Raw genomic sequence first — 25,638 nt, forward strand, 5'->3', positions numbered from 1 at the left:
GAAGGAGATATAAGGAAGTGTTCCTCCTTCCCCTAAGGCCGGGTCATGGAGGGGCGTATTGAAGACATCCACTGTCCTCTCCCTTTCACCTTCCCCAGCTGGGACCCGAGAATGAGGAAACAAAAATGTTCTTCTATGTCCCTCTTAGTAAGACCAACATTTGAGAAGCAGCTGGGCCCTCACAGGCATTGTGAACTGGCGCTTTGTCCACTGGGGTGCTGTGGGTGGGAGTTACCACAAATGGTTATTGGTCTTAACTGAAAGTTCTGTCTCTGTTAGAGTGTACAACCTGCAGTAAGCCATGATGCGGGCCAGCTGCGGAGTATGCCCCAGATAGACAGGCACTGGGTGTTACACTGGTGTTCTTTTTGCTTTTCCCTGTCTCTCTGACTGTTGCCTTTGCAACCTTGCATTTCACAATGAGAACATTTCAACTGCACGCTGACAATCAATCAATAATTAACCAGACAACTATCCTTCTCAGTAGGAATGTAAACAGGACTCTAACAGACTTGCTACTCACTCCTCCCTTTTTCTACCCTGGCCCCATTTGGTACTAAGCAGGGAAGGGGTAGGAGGTAGAAAGGAGCAAGGCTCTACAAATATTACTCTCTGGCCTTGGAGTCAACAGAAAGCATCAGAGATGTGTACTCCGAACCTCCCTGATGGTTCTTAAAGATAGACCTGTTCTTCAAAAGCAGGAAACCCATGCAAGGCAAATGCACTTAGATAGACCATATGATGATCAACCTTATTCAGAGGGCCCAGCAGTTTGATTGTAATTTCCACCTGGAAGGTGAATTAGTCCTACAGATGATTGTTCTCCACAGTCCTGTTAGAAAATTTCAGAGCTGCTCAAACAGCTGGGCAGCAATTTAGTTTCTTTGGTTCCGGGAGTGGAACATTCATGTTCACAGTAGGAGGCCAGGGAGCTCAAGATCTATTCCGAAATGTGCTGATTATGCTGGGATCTGGACAGCATGGACCTCAAGGCCTGGCCTAAGGGCATATTAGCCAGGGTAACGCCCTGTCCTAGGGCTCCAAACCTGCCTCGGGCCCAAGAGAAGGTCTGCCACTAGATGTGACTCCTCACGCAAAAAGAAGTGAGGACTCTCTACAGCCCTCCCCATCCTCAGATTGGGCTCCAAAACACCCTCTTATAAAAGATACTAGATTCCTTGGCATCTTTGGGGATCCTAACTTTGAGGTCTGATCTTCCTGTATTGCTAGTGAAGGGACAGGCTGGTAAACAGGAAAAACAGTCCCTTCTTCCCCCAGAGGGAGGACATCCCAGCTGAGGGGGTTGAGGAAACATGACATGCGGTGATGAAATAACAAGAATAGCTTTTGAACAACCATCATGGAATCTGTTCATTCATTTACTCACTCATGTGCTCTACTAACACTTCTCCATCTACACTGCTGCCACTCTGGCACCATCCTCCCCTGCCCCTCAGGCAGACCATGGCAATTGCTTGCTGATACTACCTCCCTCCAGTCCATTCTTCATTCAGGGACCAGAGGAGGGAAGGTTTGGGTGGGCAAAGGGGGCCAGAGATGGTCAGTGTCCCCAGTTCCAGCGATGGTGGTAGAGGGAGGGAGGGAGAAGGGGAGCATAGTGGTACCACCAGCATGTGGGGGACGGCAGACCCTTCCCAATGACATGTAAGAAATGGTCTGGGCAGAGTCTCTTGGTTCCACAGATGCCACCTGAGTGACACAAACAGGCCCAGACTTACTTTCCAGCAGCGTAGACCTCAGCAGTATCAAAGAGATTAACGCCACTTTCATAGGCGATTGTCATCAGCCGTTCAGCAACCTGCAAGAGGGTGAGAAGGTCAGTCAGAAAGGCCAGATGCTTTCCAAACCTGGGAAGCAACTTTGAATCCTCTACTGGTCTTTAAGAACACTAAAATCTCACTAACCACTCCGAGTTTTTCTCAGTTATAGTGAAGAGAGAGAAAAAAAGAAGGGTTGAAGCATCCTTTCCCTGAGACACAGAGGGGGCTAAGGGATTGCCCCCAAGGCTGGGATTAAGTCTGCCCTCAGAGGCAATGAGGTGGATGGATTTGTGTTTCTTACTCTGCTGGGAAGACCTGGTTTGACAACATTCTCTGTGGCACCATAATCTCTCTGACAAAGGGGATCATTTGTATCACTGGTGACTCCATCCCTCAACTCCTTTCTCCAAGCCAATAGGTTTTGGCAGCTGGCTGACTCCTGACCTAAAAGCTTGTGACTTTTCCCCCGAGGCTTAGAGGGAGCTGTGACTATTGCAAAACTCCTGACACCCACAGTTCAGCAAAATCCTGTCACAGAGTGACCACTGAGCCAACACCAAGGAGGGAGTGAGCGCCCTGACCCACCAGGACCTGCTCCTTATAGTTCGGCCTGAAAACAGCTCTCAGGGATCCTCATTCCCAGCTTTGCATTGCTGAACAGAGTGTCACGTGTGACAGAAGTGTAGAGAATAGCTATGCACAACAGCTTGAGGGGTGGCCGTAGAGGGACAGTGACAAACCACAGTGGAGAGGGCCCATTCTTTCATTTTGCTGATGGACTTATTAGCCGTTTGAAAAATACACATGTCATCAATAATTACAATTGCTTTTCCATTATGTTTTTGACGGTAGGCCATCCAAATGCTTCATCAGCATTTCCAAGATAAACTACTTTTCTGTTGCTTTGAAAATTGGCCTACCAAGGAAATTATTAAGCTCCCAAAATGGAGTCCATGCCTATCCTTTAGCATAACAGGAGCACAGATGCTATTACTGCTTTTAATTTGCTACCATCATAACATTTATCCTAACTAGAGATCAAAAGTTAAGACAAATATAGTTTTCCCTGTTATGACTGTCCCATGTTTTAGCAATTATTGTGCTTGTGTTGTACATTAGCCTGTGTCATGTCAGGTAACATACTCTTATGTTAATATTGGGAAATCTCCACTATTAAATCTTATCTGGAGAAAAATTTTAAGAAAGATGAAGGATTCTGGAAGGAGATCTGAACAAAATGCTGTTTTCCAACCATAGCATTTGAAGACCTGAATGTGGAATAAAGGAAAAACAAATCACCAACTAAGTCCGAAGACAGGTTTCCGGTCTTGAGTGTCCCACTTACTAGATAAATAAATGTAAGCAAATCATTTGACCTCTCCACTTGACCTGCACACTCTGACCTGGGCAAGCTGGGACCATTGTAGGAGACAGCACACACCGTGAAGGGGAGAGCAAAAACTAGGGGAAATGCTGCACATACCCTTGGCCCCTCTGCTCGGAAAGGGAAGATATTTTTTTCTTTTCCCCCTCCCAGCACCATCCCAGGCAGTGGTAAGTTACACGTGTGCTAGATATGATAGATCATTAATTGTAGTCCTCTCTCCCTACTTGCCACCTATTTTGCGTTGACTTAAAGTCTGTGGCCTTTGCTCTACTGTCCCTTGCTTTGCCTCTGTGCCCGTTCCAAACACCCTTACCTGACGCCAATCAGAGAGCTCCACAGTAGACTCTGTGATGTGCCACCCAGGTCCTCCTTCAGAACCCAAGAACTTTTTCCTAGAGCTGTTGGGAATGCTGCCATCAAATGGCCTTCAGCTGTCATCTCTTTCTGGAAATTGCACTTGGCTAGAGTTACTAAGCCCAAGGTCAGGCCTGTTTCCCAGTCAGCCTCTATCCAATGACTGATCAGTACAAGGAATATAAAGGCCCAGTCCTTTTGTCCCAACTTGGGACATATCTGCAGGGCCATCTCAGGTTCAGAGCTCCCCCAGTACTGCTTAGGTCATTGTTGAGGCTGCCTCATGGGCCGAGGTCTCTGCCTGTTCAGCGCTGCTTCCTTCCCCACCCTGTGCTGATCGTGAGGGCACTTCCTGATAACATCCTGCATGCCACTCTCCACTTCAGAGTGCACTTCCCAGGGAGCCCCCGTGAGACAAGGCCTCTAAGGGGACCTGTGCCCAATACTGGGAACAGGCCTTTAGATTGATAAGAAGACACAGTTAAGACCTCTTCCCCAGATCTGCTAAGTAACACTGGTGACTTTGGGAGCAGTGGGAACAGCTTCTGTTCCTCCAGGTGTCTCCTTAGGAATGAAAGTAAGAAGCACCTTCGTAAAGGGCTGGTTCTGGGCCTGGCACTCGGCTAAGCTCTTTACAGGTATCATCTCACTAATCTTCACCACAATCTTGCTGAGTAGAGGGTATTTGCATTTTACTGGTCTGGCAACTGCTAGTAAATGTATTATAAATGTTAGTAAATCAGGCTGGTTAGTGGCAGATGGGACTGGATCCACTCATACCCACTCTCCTTGACTCCTCAGTGGCCTTGCAGTTGGGCTAGGAAAGGCCAGAGGGACTCAGGGCATTGCCCACAGTGGGGTTCTTGGCATTCCATACCTGCACATCTCACTTATGCCGTGAAGGTGTTCCTTAAAGACAGTGGTAAAAATATCACTTTGGTAAGCATTGTTTTGAATGTATAAATGATGATCTAAGGGAATTTTATGGTAAATATAACTACGATAGCTGCCACTTATCGAGTGTCTGCTACCTACCAGTCAGAGGGCAACATAAATGTCTGACATGCATGATGTGTTAATCCTTTCAACAAACCTTCAAGGTCAGCGTTATCATCCCATTTTACATAGGAGCAACTGAGGCTGAGAGAGCTTGGATTAATTTGCCCAAGCCTGGGTGACCAACTGCCCAGTCTTCCCAGGACTGAGAGAATTTCTGTGATGTGGGCCGTCAGTGCCAAAACTGAGAAAGTCCTGTACGAAATGGGACCAGTTGGTCACCCTAATTGGAGCTAAAAATAAATAAATACATACATAACACAAAACCGTGCAATAACAGCAATAAAATCTTTTCATGAAATGACTAATGTTAATTCCAACCAATTTATTCTCTAACTGTTCAACCTGCACACATAATAGATTGACAGACTCAAGAGCTATTAATAGTCTAAATGTGAAAAATACAAGACGCAAGATAAAATCGATAATAATCTTCAAGTCAATCTTAACCATTTCCTGTGATTTAAACATTATCCCTGTAAAATGCCAGGGTCCCTGGAAGAGTACTCCTACTGTATAGCTCTCTCTACATTTTCTTTCAGCAGCATAATAGAGGCCAATAGTAACTTACCTCATCTGAAATTTGACCTCCAAATGTCACCCATGTTCCTAGAAAAGAATAAATATTTGTACATTATTCATAATCATTTTTCCAATATTATGCATAATAAGAAGAAACTCTTTCTTATCTCAGGGATACCTTGATAGAGTACACAGGTAGTTCACAAAGGTGCCTGGATAGGGGCACATGTTGGGCTGCTCTCTAGCCTGTGCTCCTTCCCTAAGTATTCCAGAAGGGGTCTGTGTCCCTCTGGAGGAAGGGGTGCCTTTTCTTCACTTGAAGCCACCATATATTCTAATAGCACCACTGTCCTAAAAGATGCTTTTTCTTCTGCTATGGGAACATGAATGCCAGTTGACAAGGAGGTGGTGTTATCAAGCCTGCTTTGGCTACACACCCATTCTTGCTCTCACTTAGCTAAGAAGCCACTTGTTCTGAAAATGAAGGTAAGACTTTGGGTTATGGTTCTTCTTGTCTTTGCTCCGAAAATGGGCCTCCATTTTGTATTCTTTATTAATGTTTCAAAAGGAATCCTCTCAGATGTCCTTCCAGTGCTCACTTACAAGACCTAAGAGGTGACACTCAAATACTTTCTCTGCTATGACCTGGTACTCCAAAATGGAAATCTCCATCGTTTTGGGGTTTGGGAAGGCAAAGGAAGAGAGGAATAACCAGCAGCCAAAAACTTGAATTTGTAAAGCAAGAGGGATGCAGACATAGAGTGTACACTTGTCATGCCAGTCTCCAATCACTTCATTCATCCGTTCCCTCTTTTACCCATTTTTTTGAACCCTAATTACATGCCAAGCAAAGGCATTGTACCCATGTGCAGGGGACAATGAGGTGATTGACCCAGTTCCTGTCTCCAGAGCTCACGGTTTACGATGCTACTCGATAAATGCTACAGCTGAGGCAAACACCCGGCAGTAAGAGAGGCAGTGCTCTACTTAAACTGGAGGGAAGTGGCACTCAAGAAAGAAGTCCTAGAAGAGGAGACACCTTGGTCAAGTATCACGGGAACTAACTGAATGAAGAAGGAAGGGACAGGCATTTGGGTAGAGGCAAGGAGGTAGGAGACTTTGGAATGTGCTGAAGAGCCTGGGCCATAGGCCACGTGGTGAAACACGGGAGCCCAGCGGGAGGGGCGGCAGGAGCGGTGTTTGTGGGGACATACAAAGAAACTCTGCTGGAAGCATAGTTCACATTTGATAATAACAGCTATAGCTACCATTTATGGAACACCTTCCAAATGCCGGACAGTGCTTCCAGAAATTTTATATATTTTATCACCAATCATTTTGACAAACTCACAAGGCAATTTTATTATCCTTATTTCCGGATGAGGAAGCAAAGATTAACCAGCCTAGTAGGTGAAATACCCAGGATTCCCCAAACATGATTGGCTTCAAGAAGGGTATCCTTTTTGCCACACTACACTGCCTCATTAGAATATTTCCAAATTAATTATGCCACTTGGATTTCATACTCTATAGAAGTATCTTGGTGTAATTGCACCTTTTCTTTTAGTTGTCAGGGACTAAAACAAAAGTAGGGTCTAAATTATTTTACTGGTACACTCTACATGCCCTGAGGTTGCAGACTGGTAGCCCACAGGTCGCACTCAGCTTGTGGACTTTTTTTGCTTGACTGGAATGGTGTTGACCCACTTTGTATTTTAATAAATTTTGAATAAGTTACCAACATTTAGACAATTAGGAGATTTTTCTTAACATGTTTTGATTTCCAGCTTCTCTCAACAATGTAGGGCTGGTGTCCCCACAAGGTAGATGTCCCCTAACTCTGAGGAGCAGACCTCTTGTGGAAGGACTGTGTCCTCCCCAGTGAGTGAAATCCCCAACATCTTCCTGTTGTGGGGGCACTGAAATCAAATAGCAGTTGCTACTTACTACCATGTTGACTGCTGTTTTTCTAACTATAAAATGAATAGGAAAATGAACTTGTGCATCTCCTAAAAAAGAGAATTGAGTATTATAAGAAAAACATAGGAGTGCACCTTTTTTTGGTGGATGAAAAGAACACCCAAACAAAGAATGTTTGCACAGAATAATTACATATTAAGGCACCATAATAAAACCAACCATGACTGGTATACAGAAAAGATGGGTGTTGGAAAACTTAATGAACTGAAGAAATGGCAGCATTTGTTTTTGAATGAGAATAAAATAAGGGAGCTGCTATAAAATACAGTTCTCTATTAAGGGAAAAAATTGCCTGGGCATCAAAACCTTTTTACAGACAACACATTTATAAAAGAATCTCTTCTGAGATTGCAGAAATTATGTGTCCAGAGCATCAACGAGCATTTGCAAATGTTAGTCTAACCAGCAACTTTGTAGTTCAGCATGTTAAAAATATGATTGAGAACTTTCAGGACAAGTTAAATTATGGGTGGCATTTTCTCTTGCAGCAAATGAGAACACAGATATAAATAATAGCACACTGTTAACTATATTTATTTTTGGTGCAGTGAGAATTTTGAAGAGGTCAAAGAACTTTTGGACAAGAATCCAATGAAAGGCAAAACATCAGGAAATGGCTTACTTTGTGTGATAAAAAGGTCTCAGACCACTGGATGTAGAATGTGCTGGTCAAAGTCACTTTGTGTTACTGCAGATGGAGTCTCAGGATGGGTGGGATTGAGGTCAGGGCTGTTGAGCCACAGACCAGAGGTGGCACTATTTTGTAGGGACACTATCCCTAAGTCCATTAATTTCCTCATTCATCAAGAATCGCTTTGGGCAAAAAGCTAAAATGGGACAAGCCGTGGATTCAGTAATTAATATCACAAATTGGCTATTCTTCTATGTCTTCGAAAAAAATCAGGTCAGCGTTTGCTTAAAGAATTTGCTGGCTTACTTGTGCTGTGGTGCAGAAGAAAAGTTTTTTTAACCATTTATGTCATCAAAAGGAATAGTCCTTTTTCCACTTAGCCGTAAAGATTGGCCCAAAGTCCCGAGCTTCTTGCTTATACTACAACTCATCTGCACCTTTGGAATATTTTTCTACAGAGACATTCACAAGTGTTTGCACGAATGTCTCATTTGCTTCTCTCAGTCCTGACAAAATTGAATCTTTGGGAAGTTAATTTGCTGAGGAATAATTTGGTCTACTTTCCTACATTGCAATCAGTTTCCAGAAATGAAAATGATAGCCTAAAATGCATTCTTTATTACTGTGCTGTTGAAACCCAGATTCTAAAAAAGTCCTCTGACTTCAAACTTTATGAAAAGAAACTAGCATTACTTCGCTTACCTTTCTTAATTAATTTTGATAGTACAAATGAAGAGTTATGATTTGAAGTTATCAAACTGTAGTACAAAATGGTACCAAAGACTAAATAGAACAACGTTGAAAGGCAGGATTGGGTACACATCTTGGAGCGGGTTGTTCTACAGATAAGAACCATTTACAATGGTTCCATCCATGTTGGAAGAGCAGCTCTATTTCAAAATTAATCTGACAAAACAGCCTACCAGTCCTGGCTTAAGTGTTTCAAGCTGCATTCTCTACATCATAGTGAAAAAATACAGGGCCTGAAAGATGGTTAGGTACAAAAGAAAAGATGTCACGTTTCTGATTCCAAGTCAAAGCAGTAATGAATTATGAAAGAAAAATACAGTAATAATTAAATGTTTTTCTTTTTCAATTAGTTTAAAAATTTTAAATGAAATAGTATATGAATATCATATATATTTACATAAAATTACCCGCCTACATCATAACTTAATAAAAATAAATGTTCGTTTCCATTTCTGGAAGTTTGCCGTTCTTAGAATCAGCTCACTTTGCTTAGATATACCAAACTCTCTGGCCCTTTCAACACTTGCTACTCATTCGTTTTCTATCTATTTGTCTATAGAGTTTATATCTTTTATTAGAGAGTAAGCTGTCTGAGGGCCAGGATCTTACTTTATTCATTGTTCTTATCTCCACGGCCCTAGATAGAAGTGGATCCTGAGTAGATGGTTGATAAGTGTTGGTTATATTGAATTAAGTTGCCCTCTTAACTGTTATCAACCTTCAAAACATTGGAATAATTTCCTACCAAACATGTTTATTTCTATTTGTAGAAAAATGAATGATGCTCATCAATATTCTTCAGTTCTTCTAGTCCCCAGATGATTGAAATGTTTCTCTCCATCCCTGGGTACCCACCCAGTCATGCCCCCTCCTGGAGAGGGTCCGGGAAGGGCCTCCTGCCTGGCTACAAGGCCTCTATCGAGGACAGGGTGTGGCCCAGTGTACAGAGCATCTGCTGACCACCCCTGAGGATGAGTTGCCACTTACAAACAGGACAAATTGCCTCCTGCTGCACAGAGACATACAGCAGCCTTCTAGATGGGGAAACTCTGTTTCTTTGATTTTATTCCTACTGCACCCTACTGCAGAAGAGCTAAGGTGGTTTATTTGTTAATACGATTCTCAAGAACCCTCTGCTACAATTTTCTTAACCACTTTTCTGCCTCTAATGAGATCATGCCTTCCTGAGACCTAGGATGTCATATGAGTATTTCACTGTGGAATCACAAATCAGTGGAATGTTACTTAGAAGATAATTTTATTAAACTGACTCTTCTTATTTCTAGCCTTTTAAAAGCAGAGGGAATATAAAGAGAACTGTTGAACTGTTATTGTATCTTCTGATGAAACTCCTTCAGGCACCATGGAATACATGCTTTGAAAACCTCTGTTAGGTCCCTTGGCATACACCCCCCATGGCATAGAAACATGATGCATGAAATGTAAAAAGAAGAAAACTGCCCACACATGCACGTGCACACACGCACACAACCACCTTGGTTACACAGGTATCTTTTGGTGATTAACAGGGTAATTGCTTCTTGCTTATTCATTCTAGAAACATGCTCGTCATTTAAACGAGCTCCTTGCTTTGAGTATGAAGTGGTATTTAGACATTTAGATGTAATAAGGTTAACGTCTTACATCACCATAGTTCAATTATCAAAACCAGGAAATTAACAATGGTACAGTTCTAGTACCACAGGCCTTTTTTGAATTTCATTATCCTTTTTTCTCTTCCAGGATCTTATGCAGAATCTAACATTACATTTAGTTGTATTTCTTCTTAATCTTTTCCCGTCTGTGACAGTTCCTCAGTCTTTTCTTGTCTTTCATGACCTCAACACTTTTAAGAGTACTGATCAAGTACTTCATAGAATGTCCCACAGTTTGGACTTGATCATTTTAAGGTTATAGATTTGGTGATTTTCTAGTCTATGTTGCCGTTGGCTTGAATATATTTTTATAGCAATCAAGAGGGAAGGGAATATATAAAATACAATTGTAATATTTATTATGCCACAGTTAATACTTCTTCGCTCTTTCATTCAACAAGTATTTGAGTCTACCATGTGCTAGGTATTGTGCTTAAATTATCAGGATACAACAGTGAGCAAAACTGGTAGCTTTCCTCCCTCATGGAGCACATTTATGAGGAAAAACAAAATAATGAGAAAAACAAGTTAAACATATGGTGTTTATTCATAAATGCTAGTTTTATAAATAAATAAACTATAAAATACATAGTGCTGATTGACATGTGTTAAAGAGAGTCAATTTTATAAAGCACGGATAGAGGATATGAAGTATGGGGGTAGGTGTTGGAATTTCAGGTAGGGTGGCCCGATAAGGTTCACTAAGAAAGCAGCTTTTGAGAAAAGACCTAAAGAATGTGAAGGAGCTCACTATGCAGCTCTCTAGGGAGAGTGTTCTAGTTGGGGGGAGCAGTGAGGTGGGGCGTTGCTTGGTGTGTGCAAGGACAATGAGGAAGCCCGTGTGGCCAGAGGAGAGAAGGTGAGTACCAGGGGGACTGGGGGCCAGATCATGTGGGATCATATCAGTCACAAGATGGGCCTTGGAGAGGCCAATGAAGAGTTTTGAGTGAATAAGTGACACAATATGACCTTCTCTTAAAAGGAACACTCTGATACGATGCTAAGGGTGGACCGCAGAAGCTGAGGCTGAAAGAGGGCACCAAGTAGGAGGCCACTGTGATCATCCAGGTGTGACAGGACAGTGGTTTGGTCCAAGGTGGTGGTAGTAAGGATGGTGAGGAGTGGTTGAATTTTGGATAGATTTTAAAGGACAGGCAATAGGATTTGCTGACTAAAAGTATATTGTAAAAGTATATAGAGCATAAGAGAAGGGGAAACTTCAAAGAAAACACCAAAGTGGTCAGAGCATGAAAAGAATGGGGAGACAATTCAATGCATTTCAATACAAATTTAACAGTTTTAAGTTTTGTAAACAGAGCATGTGTTGACTGCAGGTTAATATAGTCAAGGTTAACCAAATGTAGTCATGATCGAGAGGTGTTTAATCTAGAGGATATTAATTTAGAGGTACTAATCTATATCACTGAATAATTTAAGATTCAAGCCCAAGGTATCATTGAAATTAGACAACACACTGGGCAAAATTAACATGTTCAATGTGTTATTTCATAGTTACTCTAGAGGGGGTGGAGCTGGAGGTGGGAGCGTCCCCCTAAATTGCATATCCAGCAAGAAACAGAGTGTAAGCCCGGAGCCAGAGCTGATGCAGGGGAGGGAGCTCTGAGCTGTTGGCCACCACCTGAGCCCCTGAGTACCAGGGCAGTAGCCTGGTGAGCGCTTTCTCCTACGAGCTGTGGGCTGAGACTTCCACTGAGAATGCAACCCTGTCCCACACCCTTATGTCCGAACCCTACTTATTCTGCAGACCCAGAACTTCAGCTTCTGAGGCTAGTGCTGCTAAATGATAGCTCCGTACTCTTCCTCTGGTGAGTCAAAGTATGTCTTGCTACATTGTTAGAGTATTTTAGGTCTCTTTTCCATTAACTCTGTAATCCTGAGAAACTTCCAACCTCTTGATTTCTTGTTTCCTTTTACACACCATTAGGAAACCTAAGCTTCCTTCCTGTCTATAATTTCATGATTTTGTGGTTGGACTTTGAAGGGAGAGGAAGTTATTCCATGCACTCTTATCCTACCACTTTGAACTAAGTGCTGATACTATACTGATCACTTTGTATTATGACTACCTAGTTTATTTTTGCCTATGATATCCACATCAGACTGCAACAGTCCTGAGAGCAGATACCGAATTTAATTTAAATTCTAAATTTTAGCAATTGAAATGGAGCCTGGTACATGGTAGGTGCTTAATAAGTGTTCAATCAGTAAATAAACACTTTAAAAACACAGGCATTCCTGCCCTTAATAAGAAAGCATCTCTAAGCCAAGAGCATTTGCAGAATGTTGGTTGTTTCCTTCACTATCCTGAACGAGAAATTTTTAATGTAGGCTGCACATTTGAATATCCTGGAGAGATTTAAACAGTACTGCTGACGGTCCCTCACCAGACCAATTAAATCAAGATGTCTGGGCACGGAACCTTGGCATCAGTATTTTTAAAAGATCCTCAGGTAACTCCAATGGCAGCCTGGGTTGAGAACCACAGTCCTAGACTCTTGTCTTACTGATAGTATCTCATCCTTTTCTTCACACCCTGACACACCTTTCCTACTCTTTTACTCAAGTGCTGCTATCCCCATTTTCCAGAGGTTAAGTGACTTGCCCAAAGTTCAAATAAGTCGTAAGCAGCACAGTTGAGGCTGGGATTGAAATCCAGCAGACGTGCTGTCCCGCACCCGCCTCTGCCCCCTTAGCTGCGGGACCGTGTGGAGCGAGCACTGTTCTTCCAGTAAGAGAGGTAAGTTGCAAAGTTACCTTAAGCTTCTTCACATCGATGCAGAATCAAATCAAAACAAACAGAAACCAAATTCCTAGAAATCTGGCCCAAGGGGAAATGTCTGAAGATGGGGCTGGGATGTACAGACAAGAGGTGAGGAATTGGCTTCTGGCCCTTGGCACCGCTACTAATGGAAGGGCACAGGATGGAGACACCCTCCCGCTGAGGAGGCCTGGGGTGAGGGGCTGAGCAGGCAGGGGCGTCAGGCAGTCCTGGGCTGGAGTTCTGACTCCACCTCGCACTGGCAGGGTGGGGTGGGGTGGTAATAAAGATAACTAGTTCACAGGATTTTGAGGAGGATTCTGTGAAATTTGGCTAGTGCTTAACAGCCTCTATCCTAGCACAAGCATTCATTCCCAATCTTAGATCAATGGGTCTTACTCTTCAGGCTGCGTTAGAATCTCCGAAGAGCCCCACTCTGAGATTCCGATTCTGCAGGTCTGAGCTGCCCCTTGGGGCTCTGTATGTTTAACAAGCATCCCAGGTGATTTGGAGGCAAAACAATACTGAGAAACCCTTCTGTGGCCACTACAGATAAGCTGGATGCAGATTTCTGTCTGGGCGCCTGGACACGTTCTCTTTAGAATGACGCAGACAAAGCATTCCTCCTTGTTCTGGCTCGCATCTGTCAGTGTTTTCCACAGAGCTTGGCCCTTATTTTTGGATCCAAGCTGCAGCCTGGTCTTTCATTTTTGGCTTCTAGTGTGTTGCTAATGAGCATCTGGCCAGAGTTAGCAAATGTGATAACAACTTAGCCTTTGCTTTTTTACTTTCATTACCTTTTTTGCAAGAACCAATAATACCACCCTAGCTCTCGGGGGGGGGGGGGGGGTCGTTGAGGAGCTGGCTGGCTTTGGGTTTTCACGGGGAGGAGCTTGTAGTGGCTCGGGGGGGGGGGGGGGGGGGGGGGGGGTAGGGTGCTCTCACACCTGCACTTTACAAAAGAGCTTGAAACAGCAATAAAACAAGGCAGGAAGTGGTAAAGGCCATGTGGAATAAAAGTAGGCCTCTCAGGCAGGTGAGGTGCAAGTAGTATTCCCACTTACAGTGAAGAATAATACACACACGTACATATACGTGTATTTTTTTTTAAGGACTAAATATTATTTAGAATCCTTTCTACTACTTGAGGTTTCCGTGTAAGTACTTAATAAAATAGGAAACAAATGAGAAAGACATTCTCGGATTCCACCATATGGATCCATTGTGCTTTTCTAGATCCTTCTGTGCCAGGTGCTTTACATACGTCAGCTCTAATCCTTATGGCAACTCCGCAGGGTCTGAATAATTCCACCTACTTTACAGAGGGGGAAGTGATAAGGTAGTGACAGTCAGTGGTAGAGAAGTGACCTGTCACAGCTGTTAAGTGGTGAGTTCTCCAAAGCCACGGTCTCCCCACAGTGCCACGCTGATTTCTGGTGCTGACACTTTCTCGCCTCCCCCCAGTCGCCCCAGGCTCTGCTCCAGCCAAATGGTAAGGCCAGGCCTTTGCTCTAAATGCTTGCGACAACATCCTGCTTTATGGATCTGCCCATGTTCTTTTCGCTGCCAAATGCCTCCTGCACTAACCTTCCTTCCTTATGATAAGCTTTGCACCTATTTCTGCCCCCAAAGTGCCTATCTGGATGGATGAAGAGCGCTGTACACTTGCCCCGCTCCTCTGGGCCATCTTCCTGCTCTCAACTCCACCTGAGATCAGGATTTAGCTCAGGATTTTGTTGTCCCCTGAGCACAGAGCCGTTTTCGACTTTAAGCCCTCAACCCTTAGGAGCTCTGCAGTCAGGGCAGAGAGCTGGGCCACAATGACATGTGCCCATCATTGACGGGCCCTGGGGCAGGCTGTCTTCAGCGGGGAGGGCAGCGGCAGAGGGGAGTTGAGTCAGCCATTAGGAAAGGCTGGGCTGGCTGGCTGGGCCCCCCAGAAAAACCTGTGGAGAGTTGGAGCCTTCCCTTTTTCTAATGCCTGTGTGTAGACTTGAGGTTTCGGGGGGTAAAGGGCTGGGAATAACTAAGGTTTTTCATGATCCTTATAGAGAATGTACAAATATTTGATATTTTCTCTCTTTCGTAAATTTAAAGATTTATGTATTTAAGTGCCAGGGGATATTGCTAGCTCCATTTTAAGATTTGTTTCAGGACAAATCTGCTTGGAACCATTCTGTTCTGTTTCTCTGTTAGTTTGATCAGTACAGTTTAAAGACAAGGGAATAGCACTGGAAATAAGATGAATGATGGGGACCTGAAGTTTAGAAGAGGCAGTTTTCTGTGATGAAGCAGATTGCAAGGGTTGACATTCCTCTCCAGAGACTGTGTGAGCAAAACATAGAAATAAAATTTCAGTACGTTAAATCTTTTCCCAGAAACAATGACCCTCTCTCTATACTTGGATGTTAGGATTAGTGATACATAGTAATTTAAATCCATGGCTTAATCTCCTCAAATTTCCTTATCCAGGTATGATTCCTGAATTAATTGATTTTTGTACCTGTTAGGAAAATTTAGAGTAAAATAAAACCAAAAACACCTTAGATTAATTTTTTCTTCTCTGCGTATTTTAGTTTTTTTGCACATATTTTTGAAATAAATATTACTTTTATAATCAGAAGCAAAAGTTGTTTTTTTTTTAAATCCTCACTATTGGGAAATCCATTCATAAACAAGGATTGCCACAAATCACAGCTCTTCCTACTTCCTGAACATGAAAAAGAGGCAGTGTTTATATTTTCTTCTTCTTCATCTTTTTTTTTTCAAGAGACAGGGTCTTGCTCTGTCACCCAGGCTAGAGTGCAGTGGTGTGATCATAGCTCACTGTAGCCTCAAATACCAGGGCTCATGTGATCCTCCTGCCTCAGACTGCTGGGTAGCTGGGACTATTGGTGTGCCACCGCACTTCGCTAATTTCTTTAGAAAAATTTTTTTGAGATGGGGTCTTGCTAGATTGTCCTGGCTGGTCTCAAACTTCTGGCCTCAAGCAATCCTCTTGCCTCAGCCTCCCAAAGTGCTGGGATTATAGGCATGAGCCACAGTGCCCAGCCTATATTTTCTTAATATTTTGTCTGAAGTCTTTTTGTCAAAATTCTTCACGTTTCCTTGTACTAACATTTAACTATTGAAAATTGTTTCTTACAAGAAAGTTTTTAGGGCCTTTAAAACCAGCATACATCATTAATGAGCCTTACTTATTTTGTTCTTTGAAGAACTATAATAAATGTATAGAACAATTAATATAGGTAAAATAACACTGCATTAGAATAAAATTAGATACTATGGGACACAAAGACTAAATGGCAATTTCTGGTTTTTAAAACAAATTCAAATATTTTCAATATCTTCTGAAATGGGATCTATCATTAAGGTTGAAAATCCCTTTTTTTTTTCCTGTTAACTCTTAGCACAGTGCCTGGAATATAGTGTGTGCTCAAATATATATTTTTAATTTTTTTTTGATTTATCTTTTGCTTTTCCACAGTAAGTTACTATGAATAAGAACGCTCTGGACAAACACTACTGTCAAGAAGTTTGAAAGTCAATGTGACCTCCTTTATACTTTCTTTTATCTGTGAAAAATTGATGTCAAATCTTTAGCTTTGTGTAGGGATATAATTTTTTGATGGTTCAGTGAGTTGTTCTGCCCCAAACAGTAATAATTTTGGATAGCTCTGATGTATCTGTACATAAAAAACACAGTGTATGTTCACAGGGCTGTCCAGATCTGCTAGGAGATAAATTTTAATTCCATGGCAAGGAAAAGAAACTTTCTTAGTGAAAACAACATAAGGATAATACATTGCAAAAAAGAATGAAAAATATATTACAACAGTCCTTTCAAATTCTCCCTATTAGGCTATGAACTTCATTATATTTAGAGTATTAAAAATCATCAATAAAAACTCAAAGTAGTAATACAAAATGATTTGTGCACGTTTTGTCTAAGAAGTTTTTGAAATATAGAAAAATTAAAACTGAGGGACTAGGCTGGGTATAGTGGCTCATGCCCATAATCCTAGCACTTGGGGAGGCCAAGGAAGGAGGATTGCTTCAGCTCAGGAGTTCGAGACCAGCCTGAGCAAGAGTGAGACCTCTGTCTCTACTAAAAATAGAAAAAATTAGCCAGGTGTGGTGGCATGGGCCTGTAGGCCCAGCTACTCAGGAGGCTGAGGCAGGAGGATCGCTTGAGCAGGAGTTTGAGGTTGCTGTGAGCTATGATGACACCACTGCACTCTAGCCTGGGTGACAGAGTGGAAAAAAAAATTAAGGGAGAATATAAGGGATAATTTAGCAAAAACCTGATTACTAGAAAATGTCCCAACCATATTACACTCAAATTAACCCAGATCCCATATTTCCTTGTAGATTTATGAATTTACATATAAGGATTATTTTATTTCATCTGTGCCTGATGGATACCAACTGTTAAAATTTCAGCTTTAAAAAAATGAATAATGTCTTTTTCCTAACAGAAAATTCATAGCCATATCAAGTGGATGGGGTACTTTTCAGCATCCACAGAACCATGCATAGACTTTCTTTTTACGCACTGACACGTTGTGTATTTCTAACTAAGGGACAGAGACCTTCCCTTTTCAGTAGTTACATGCAGAAATTTAACATGTCAAAGGATAAAATGGAGCAATCCCAAATCATAAAACCTTGTTGGTACATCTTTAATCTCAGGAGATTCCATTTAATGCAAACTTTACATAGAGTCATTCTCCTTTGAAATGACATACTGTGCTAAAAAATTAATTATGGTAAAGGAGAGGCACAGCACAGCTCCTGGCAGCCTGGGCTGGAGACAAGCTTTCATTGTCCGAATGCTGATGCTTCCAGACAGGCTTTGCCATAGAGGTGATGGCATTATAATCATATAATCCCGATTGCACAGAATGGAGTGACAATTCCTAACAAACTGCATGAAAGGTTATCCTGAGATGTAGGCAACCAGAGATATCAAAAAATACAAATGTTATATTTTTATCTCAACAGTATTTTGAATTGTTCTCCAACACAGAAGGCAGGCCTTCTTGAGACATTTTCAAAACTACTAACATCTCAGGATGAACTCTGCTTCCCCAGAGACTGTATAAAACCTGGCATATAGGAGATGCTTAAGAAGTGTTTTATGAATGACAGAATTCAAGAATAGCACAGGAGAGATGATCAGCAGAGATGTGATGTACAATAAATTTGTTTATTGCCAGCTGATTTTTTTAAAAAAATAATTCATTGCTTGGAAATAAGTTAATCTGCATGAGTCCATCTGTGGACTTTAAATGAGTTAGTGGTCTGGGTATTCACCAACCACCACACCCGAATTCACAATGGAAGAACATTTCAGAGGGTGGCTGGGAGCCCAGCATGGATCCGGGGAGTCATCCCGCTAGAATAACGCTTGCTTTTGCCATCTTAAAGCAGTGATGGCATCAGTTTCTCTTCCTTCTGGCACTAGGGGTCCTGGCTGTAGGAAAAAAGGGAGATGTTCCCAGAGGGAACTCCTGGGGACCCAAGTCGTCTGGTGACACTCCATCTTTGATCATTTTGTGATTGGTCAAGAACCCTAGAACTACTTACTATGAGAGAGTAGAACTTTGTGCTACCTAGGAAAGCGTATACGACTGTGGTGAAGAAGGTGCCATCAAAGCTCTGGTGTGCACACTGCACGAGAGCTCCTGAAGGCCAAGTGGCGATCTCAGGGCTCCCTCCACTAGGACACAAGGACAGGAGTTTTGTCTGTCTCGTTCACCACTGCCTCTCCAACACCGGAACAGAGTTCAGTCTTGCAGGTCAACTATTTCCCAGGTCCTAGGCAACACATTCTGAAATTATTTATTTTATTTCCCATCAGCCTTGAAGAGTGGTAGGTTTTTCCATTTTCTTTCAGATACACCTGAGATTGAGTGTGCCCATGACTAATTAGTTCACCTTTGAGACTTTGCTCATCTCTAAAACGCATAATGACACCTGCTCACAGCATTGTCGTGAGAACTGAGATGATGATGATGCCAACTCATACTTTTTTGAGACCTTACATTGTGTGGCACATACTTGGTAGACATTACCTCACTTAAAACTCACCCCCTCTCTGCGATTGAGTTTATTTTCTGGTAAGTGACTGAGCCAGGATGTGAGTCCAGACAGTCTGAATGGGCTGGGCGCAGTGGCTCATGCCTGTAATCCTAGCTCTCTGGGAGGCCGAGGCGGGTGGATTGTTTGAGCTCAGGAGTTCGAGACTAGCCTGAGCAAGAGCGAGATCCTGTCTCTACTAAAAATAGAAAGAAATTAATTGGACAACTAAAAATACATAGAAAAAACTAGCCAGGCATGGTGGAACATGCCTGTAGTCCCAGCTACTCAGGAGGCTGAGGCAGGAGGATTGCTTGAGCCCAGGAGTTTGAGGTTGCTGTGAGCTAGGATGACACCACAGCATGCTAGCTCAGGCAACAGAGTGAGACTCTGTCTTAGAAAAAAAAAAAAAAGCAGCAGACAGTCTGAATGACTTCAGCAGTGTGTGTTAGTGTCTAGTATAGCACTAAGCATATAACAGGTGCTTCCTATATGCTACTTTCCTTTCTTCCTTTTTTTCTCCAAAGAGACAATATTTGAAGCAGCAGACATTCTGTAAGAAGATAAATGACTTTTCTAGTGAAAGCCAAAGTCAACATTGGAATGTATCAATTCCAACGTGTGCCCATCTTAACAAAGCCCAGGAAAATTTATTATTTATTATGGATTATTGTGAAGTTACATATGGAGAGTGACGAACAGACTAAAACGTTCAAAAATGCTGTAAAATTCTGAATTTTAATTGGAGACTAAAAAAGCCAAATGAAAAGCAATCGCCCCACCTGCCACTTGCTTCTTGCATTGGTCTCCAGAAGTGGCATCCACCCTGCTCTCTGGCCAGGCCTCCTGAACGCTGCCTGGGCAGTGAAATTGCTCTCAGGTGCTCAAAGCTTTCAGGGTTGGCTCAGCCATCTGATGAGCAAGTAACTCGGGTGGGAGCCAGGCTGCCTCTTCAGCTGCATAGGAAGCCAGAGTTTGGAGCTCCTTGTCCAGGCCAGACATCCTCAGCTGCGGCCCAATTAGTAGGACCCATCTGATGCACGGCCCCATCCCAGAGATTCTGGGTTAGTTGGTCTGACAAAAGGTCCTGGCATAGGTATTTTTAAAAATCTTCCCATATGACCTTAATGACACCCAGAGTTGACAGCTGTTCTAAGCAGTGGATTGGGATGTCATAGGAATGGACTCAATCCCTCTACACACTCCCAGTACAGCAGAAAGCCTTGGAGTGCTAAGAAGAGAGGCAGTAAGTACCGGCTCAGAGCGTGAAGAACAATGCAGCAGGGAAGGTTACGCCTCTTGCACGGTCATTAGCCCCAGTGCAATAAAGGGTTTCAGAAGATTCCTTCAAGATTCTCCCTTTGGTGCTTTGCTCTTCATTTTATTAGTACTATTAACCTTCTGCAAAATCCTAGTAGCAGTAAATGACTATAGCAAAAGTAGCTTAGTGGAAATAAAAAAGGGTGGAATAAAAAAGAACATCATTGGTCTTGTTTTCTGGGACAAGATTACAAGGGCTACAAATCCTGCCCGAGTAGGATGCAAGTGAGATGCATCAGTTTGATGGGGTCAGGGCAGAATTTCTCCCAGTGGTGCCATGTAATGATTAATTCATTATGAAGATCTAAAAGCTTAACTGAAACCTACTTGGAGATGGGCCACTAGATCATTATATTGTTCCTGCATATCTTATTCACTCTGGATGACTTGATTTTCCACTAACATGTTTTCATACAGTGGCACCCATATTCAAACAGAAATACAAAAATGCATTCCAAAGACGAACATAAGTGCATGTTAATTTTCTGTGTCGCTGTACCTCTCTCTTAGCAGAGGCAGTTGAAAATCCACTGTCTCCTTCATGTGGCTCCAGTGGGTCAATTGGAGTAGCCACACAGCAGCCATGAATCCTTCTGAATAAAATGCCAATCCTTCTTAAGTATAGAAGCTACATGCATTTAAGACACTCTTGATATTGCAAACTCCCAAGTATAAATCTCAATTAAAAAAACATACGTAAGACAGGCATTGACTATTAGATGGAACAGAAGAAAACGTTAATGGGATGGAAATATCAGAAGACCGCAAAGCTGCTATGACAAACAGAAGTGAACATGCACACATGAGAACTGGGGTGGAGGTGTGCCTTATTCATCTTTCAAAGACATGCATGAAAGTTCTGGGCATTAGCCCCACGTGCTATGATCTCTCACACTTGCAGATTTTGCACAGTTACCTTCCCCACACACTCTGACTTCAAACTCTTTCCCTTCTTCCGGTCTGTTTATTAATATTCTCTGTCTTCAATTCCTTCCTTTGCCAGGAAGGCCAGGATGGCTAGATGATGATTCTCACCATTTAGAAGGTTCTCTCGCCCCATTCTCAACTCCATTGATTCACTGTCCTTTCACTGCACCTGTCTGGCAAAAATCCACATCTGGATGAATCCAGCTGTCTCGCTGCTCATCACCTATAACCAGGACAGCAGCTATGCTGGAGAAAATCAACGACTGCAGGGACTGATACATTGTGAATTCTCTCCACCGACTGCTCATCCCCTTTAGAGCCCACTAGTCCTCTGTTTCCTAATCATTTTCCTCCAATGTGTGCATTTCAAACCCACCCCGCTTTTTTCAACCTCAGGTCCTACCTCCCCTCCTTTAACCTTAGCAGATAACAGAGCCTCCGCTTCACAGAGAAAATAAAAGACAAACTGTAACCCCCTCTATTTCTTGCTACGATATCTACTCACTACCCATAGCAGACATGATCAGTGCCTGGCCCATTTCCCCTTGAGCTGCTCGAGGACTCCTATATAAACAGCCCACCTCCCTCCCTCTCAGGTGGGTGTGCACTCTGCAGGGGCTCCGGGGTCCCCAGGGAATTTCAGCTCTGGTTCCCACACTAGCACTGACTTGATTACACACCCTTTATTGGTTGCCGCCCCTTTCTAATCTCACATCTCCACTCCTCTAGTGATTTTTAAAGACCATCTCTAAATAAGCTATTTACCTTCAAATCCTTGTCTCAGAGCCTGCTTCAGAGGGAACACAAACTTAGGCAGTACCATCTTTTCCTCCCCTCTTTCCGCCACTGTGGACTAGGGCCCCCTCTTCTACCCGTGGCTCATTTCTCCACTCGGCCCCTGGACCCCCTCCTTGCTTTGTCTCAGCGACCCGACTCCGTCAGTTATCACCATTCAGTCTTTTCTTTGCCTTGAATTCTACTTTATTTCGTATTAATTTTACATCCCAACTCTGCTTCCTTTTTCTTTGCATTTGTCTGAGTCTTATTTTTCCATTTCTTTATTTTCTATTCATCTTTGTCCTTTTCCTTAAAGAATATATCTCAGAACTAGCGTTCTTTTCCACCCAGTCTCGGAAACTTTGTAATTTACTATGATGACACCTATATTAGGGCTTTTTTCTAATATTTTATTTCATGCTTTTAGAAACATTTCCTTTTGTATTTTCTTTACCTGGCTTTGCTAACTTGGTCAGGCCTCATTAATCTACTGCCACGACATGTATTCTGTATGGGCTGTCTGTATATGCTCAGAGTATGGGCTTACAGTTCGTGGGCAGTTAACATATTGTTACATTTAATGTTCTGTAAAATTGGGAATGTCTGTGTCATTGAGACAGTCTCCTGCCTCTATTCCCAACTCTGTCCACTTTGCCGACTGCACTGTGACCAGAATGAGCTTCCTAAAATGCAGCCGGCCAAGTGACTCCCAGAATTAAATGTTTCCCGATCACGCAATAGACAAATTCCAAGCTTGAAGCTGCATGGCTTCAGTGCTTTCTGTAACCTTCCTGAGGTTGTCTTTCGTCATTCTCTCTGCCATATTCTCTCTCCAGACCATGCTAATTTAGGTTTCCATGCTTCTCCTTTTCCTGACATTTATTTATCTATTCATTTAGAAAATCTTTATTGAGCTCCCATTATTCCCCCAGAAGCACACCAGATGGTGGGGGCAAAATGGCAAATGGTAATAACGGTCTCCATTTCCTGGAGCTCCCAGTCCTGTGGGAAAGAAAGACAAACACTCAAACAATTATAACCAGAGGGCCACATACTGGTAAGAGGGGTTGTGACGGGAACCTATAGGAAACCTCTAGGCCAGACTTGGATGGTCAGGAAAGTAACAATCAAGCCAACACCTGAGTAAGGGTGAGTAGGAAACTCAACAAAAAGAAATGCCCGTGGCTTTCTTTCCCCTATCAAGCTGACAGATTCCTACTCGTCCACAAGCTGGCTGCTCCCGGCGGCACTTTCTCCCACTCCCCAGAAAGAGGTGGTCACTTCCTCGTCTGTGCCTTTCCTATGTCCTGTACCTCTATCTCTCTGCCTCTCCACCTCTAGCACACGTTGTTTGACTGCCCTTTTCCTTTTTTCCTCCTTGACCTGGCTCCTTCCTGCCCTACTCATCCTTTAGTACTCTTCCTCCAGGAAGCCCTCCATGACCTCCCCTAACTCTAGCATAGGCAGCCCTTGTATGTGTTCCCACAGCACCTCATATTTCCCTCAGAGCACTAATCATGTGGTACTGCATTCATTCATTCACTCATTCATCATTCCATGAATGAGTGTATATTGAGCACCTTCTCTGATCTAGGCATATGTTCCAGCGGGAAATAAGTCAGACTAAAAATGTTATCGCCAGCAGACACAAGTAAAAAATGCAGGGTGTCCTCTGGGGGCACATAGCCTAAGGACTGATCCAGCCAGAGGACCAGGCCTCCCCGGCCCCCACGCAGGTCGTGTGAGGGCAGGCGCCGGCACTGCCGCATCGTTGTGCAATCCGTAAGCACACAGATGAAACGAGAGGAGTACCAGGTCCCATGTTTTACAGGCATGACTGAGTCAGTTGCAGTTTCTGCTCTCTAAGAGTTCACATTAAAACTCAGGTGGCACCTGGGCCAGCAAACCCATCAGCAGGGCCAGGACAGCCAACCAGCCCTCCCTGCAATGTGTTGGAAAGGAGGGGCACTGCAGGGTAAGAAGGAAAATGAAGCAAAGTCCGGCAGAAAGCTAAGCTTGTTCTAGGTCACAGTTAACACAGGCAGGTCAGGTCCTTTTCTCTTCCTGTTTCCTTCTCTTCAGCCTAAAAAAATCCCCATGGTTAGATTGTCAGCTCTAATTTAGCTACTGCTCATTACCTTATCACCCATTTGCTATAATTACATGTTGGGCAGCCTCTTTCACCTCTAATTTTAATTAGTTGTCAGATACAAAATGAGCATTGCCGGTATTTTCTGCTTCGTGCTCATGGAGGTCCTCCTTTGCATATTTTCACCATCCACATGTTAGGATGAAGCTTTTATTTGTAAATGAGCCTCAGGTCTCACTGATCCTTCAAGGTTATTGAAAACATGTAAAGGAAAGAGCATATTGAGAAGGCAAAGCTATATATTCACCCTGCAAAGGAAAATTTTGTTGATTAGGCGAATTCGCATATCAGGAGGTAAACATGAACTGACCCACCAAACGCTGAGCACACCCCATGCCACAGAGAAGGCCAGGAAGATTTTAGGTTTCAACCATGGCTACCAATGACACAGAAAAGGCCCAAGTAAGCTAAAATCAGGGGGGAAGTGTTTCCTGGATTCAGGAATATATTTTCTTCTTAACTCTTCATGGTGGTCATCTGTTTATTACACTCAGCCACTATTCCGCCTCTTTAGGTCACAGTTCTTTAAATTTCTTTTGAGAATGAGCCCTTTTCCTACTGCCAGAGTACAGTCTGGATGGATTTACACACTTCCCCAGCATTGGGGTGGTTCTTGATTGACTAAAGTCCTTTAGTGACTGGTTCAGGGAAGGACACATAAGCCAACCAGAGCCAACGGGATGTGAAGCTTGGAGCTGCTGCAGCCATCTTGCCCCTCTGAGGGCAACCTGAGAGTGAAAACAGCCTGGAGCTTGCAGAACTCACAGTCTGATCCTCAGATCAACCCAAATTGGCCCATTGTCATTGTGAGTCTAGAAATTCTGTTGTGTGAGCCTAGACATTTCTGTTTCTGCTGAAGCTGATTTTTTTGCTTTGCTTTCAGCTGGATTTTCTGTTCACTTACTCTGGAAGTTTTCTGGTTCATATTCAATAGACTTAAAAAGAACTGGGACTTTATTCTTAACTTCATCCAGCTGTGGCCCTTAAGGGATTCATATGAATGCCCACACAGTCCCCTTCAGTGAGTTGACCCACAGTGGGTCACCCCTCAGGCATCTATGCCACCTTCCCGGAGGTGGCTGCCTATGGCCCTCCACTCTCTTCACCTGGGCATACCAGAGGCACAGCCCCCACCTTGCAGGAGGATGGCACCCCAAATGATTTCCTAATTTTTTGCCTCACTTTTAGAGAAGCTTAATTACATTATTGATTGAAATTATGAAACTTTCACTTAGATTTTTATGCTGCATGGGATTTAGGAAAATAATCTTTATATAAATGTAGAGCACACAGGGCAAACTCCGGTTACATAATATGAATGGATTTGTATATACACAAGATAAGCCTTAGGCTGCGTCTTAGAGTACAGGAGCTATGGTGGATCTCAGGAAATCTCTAGGGCAGTATGCAAAGGAGGGAAAAGTAGGAGTTAGGATCTTCATTCACGGCATCCACACAAAAACCAAATGCCTCTGCTCAGTTGCATTCT

At 43.0% G+C, this 25,638-nt stretch overlaps 1 protein-coding gene across 5 annotated transcripts in view; it reads right to left on the bottom strand.

Annotated features, from left to right (window-relative positions):
* The window catches only part of KCNAB1 (potassium channel, voltage gated subfamily A regulatory beta subunit 1), a 387,202-nt gene that overhangs the window by 74,686 nt on the left and 286,878 nt on the right, over nt 1–25,638 (bottom strand). For all 5 annotated transcript variants that reach the window (XM_012642894.1, XM_012642892.1, XM_012642891.1 and 2 more), the window contains exons 3-4: nt 5,150–5,187; nt 1,740–1,819 (exon numbers count right to left, since the gene is read on the bottom strand). In XM_012642894.1, coding sequence (XP_012498348.1) covers nt 1,740–1,819; nt 5,150–5,187 — 118 coding nt within the window. The remainder of the gene's footprint in view (nt 1–1,739; nt 1,820–5,149; nt 5,188–25,638) is intronic.

Source organism: Propithecus coquereli, unplaced genomic scaffold (assembly GCF_000956105.1).
Source record: "Propithecus coquereli isolate 6110/MARCELLA unplaced genomic scaffold, Pcoq_1.0 Scaffold19, whole genome shotgun sequence".
In the NCBI taxonomy this organism is placed as follows: Eukaryota; Metazoa; Chordata; class Mammalia; order Primates; family Indriidae; genus Propithecus; species Propithecus coquereli.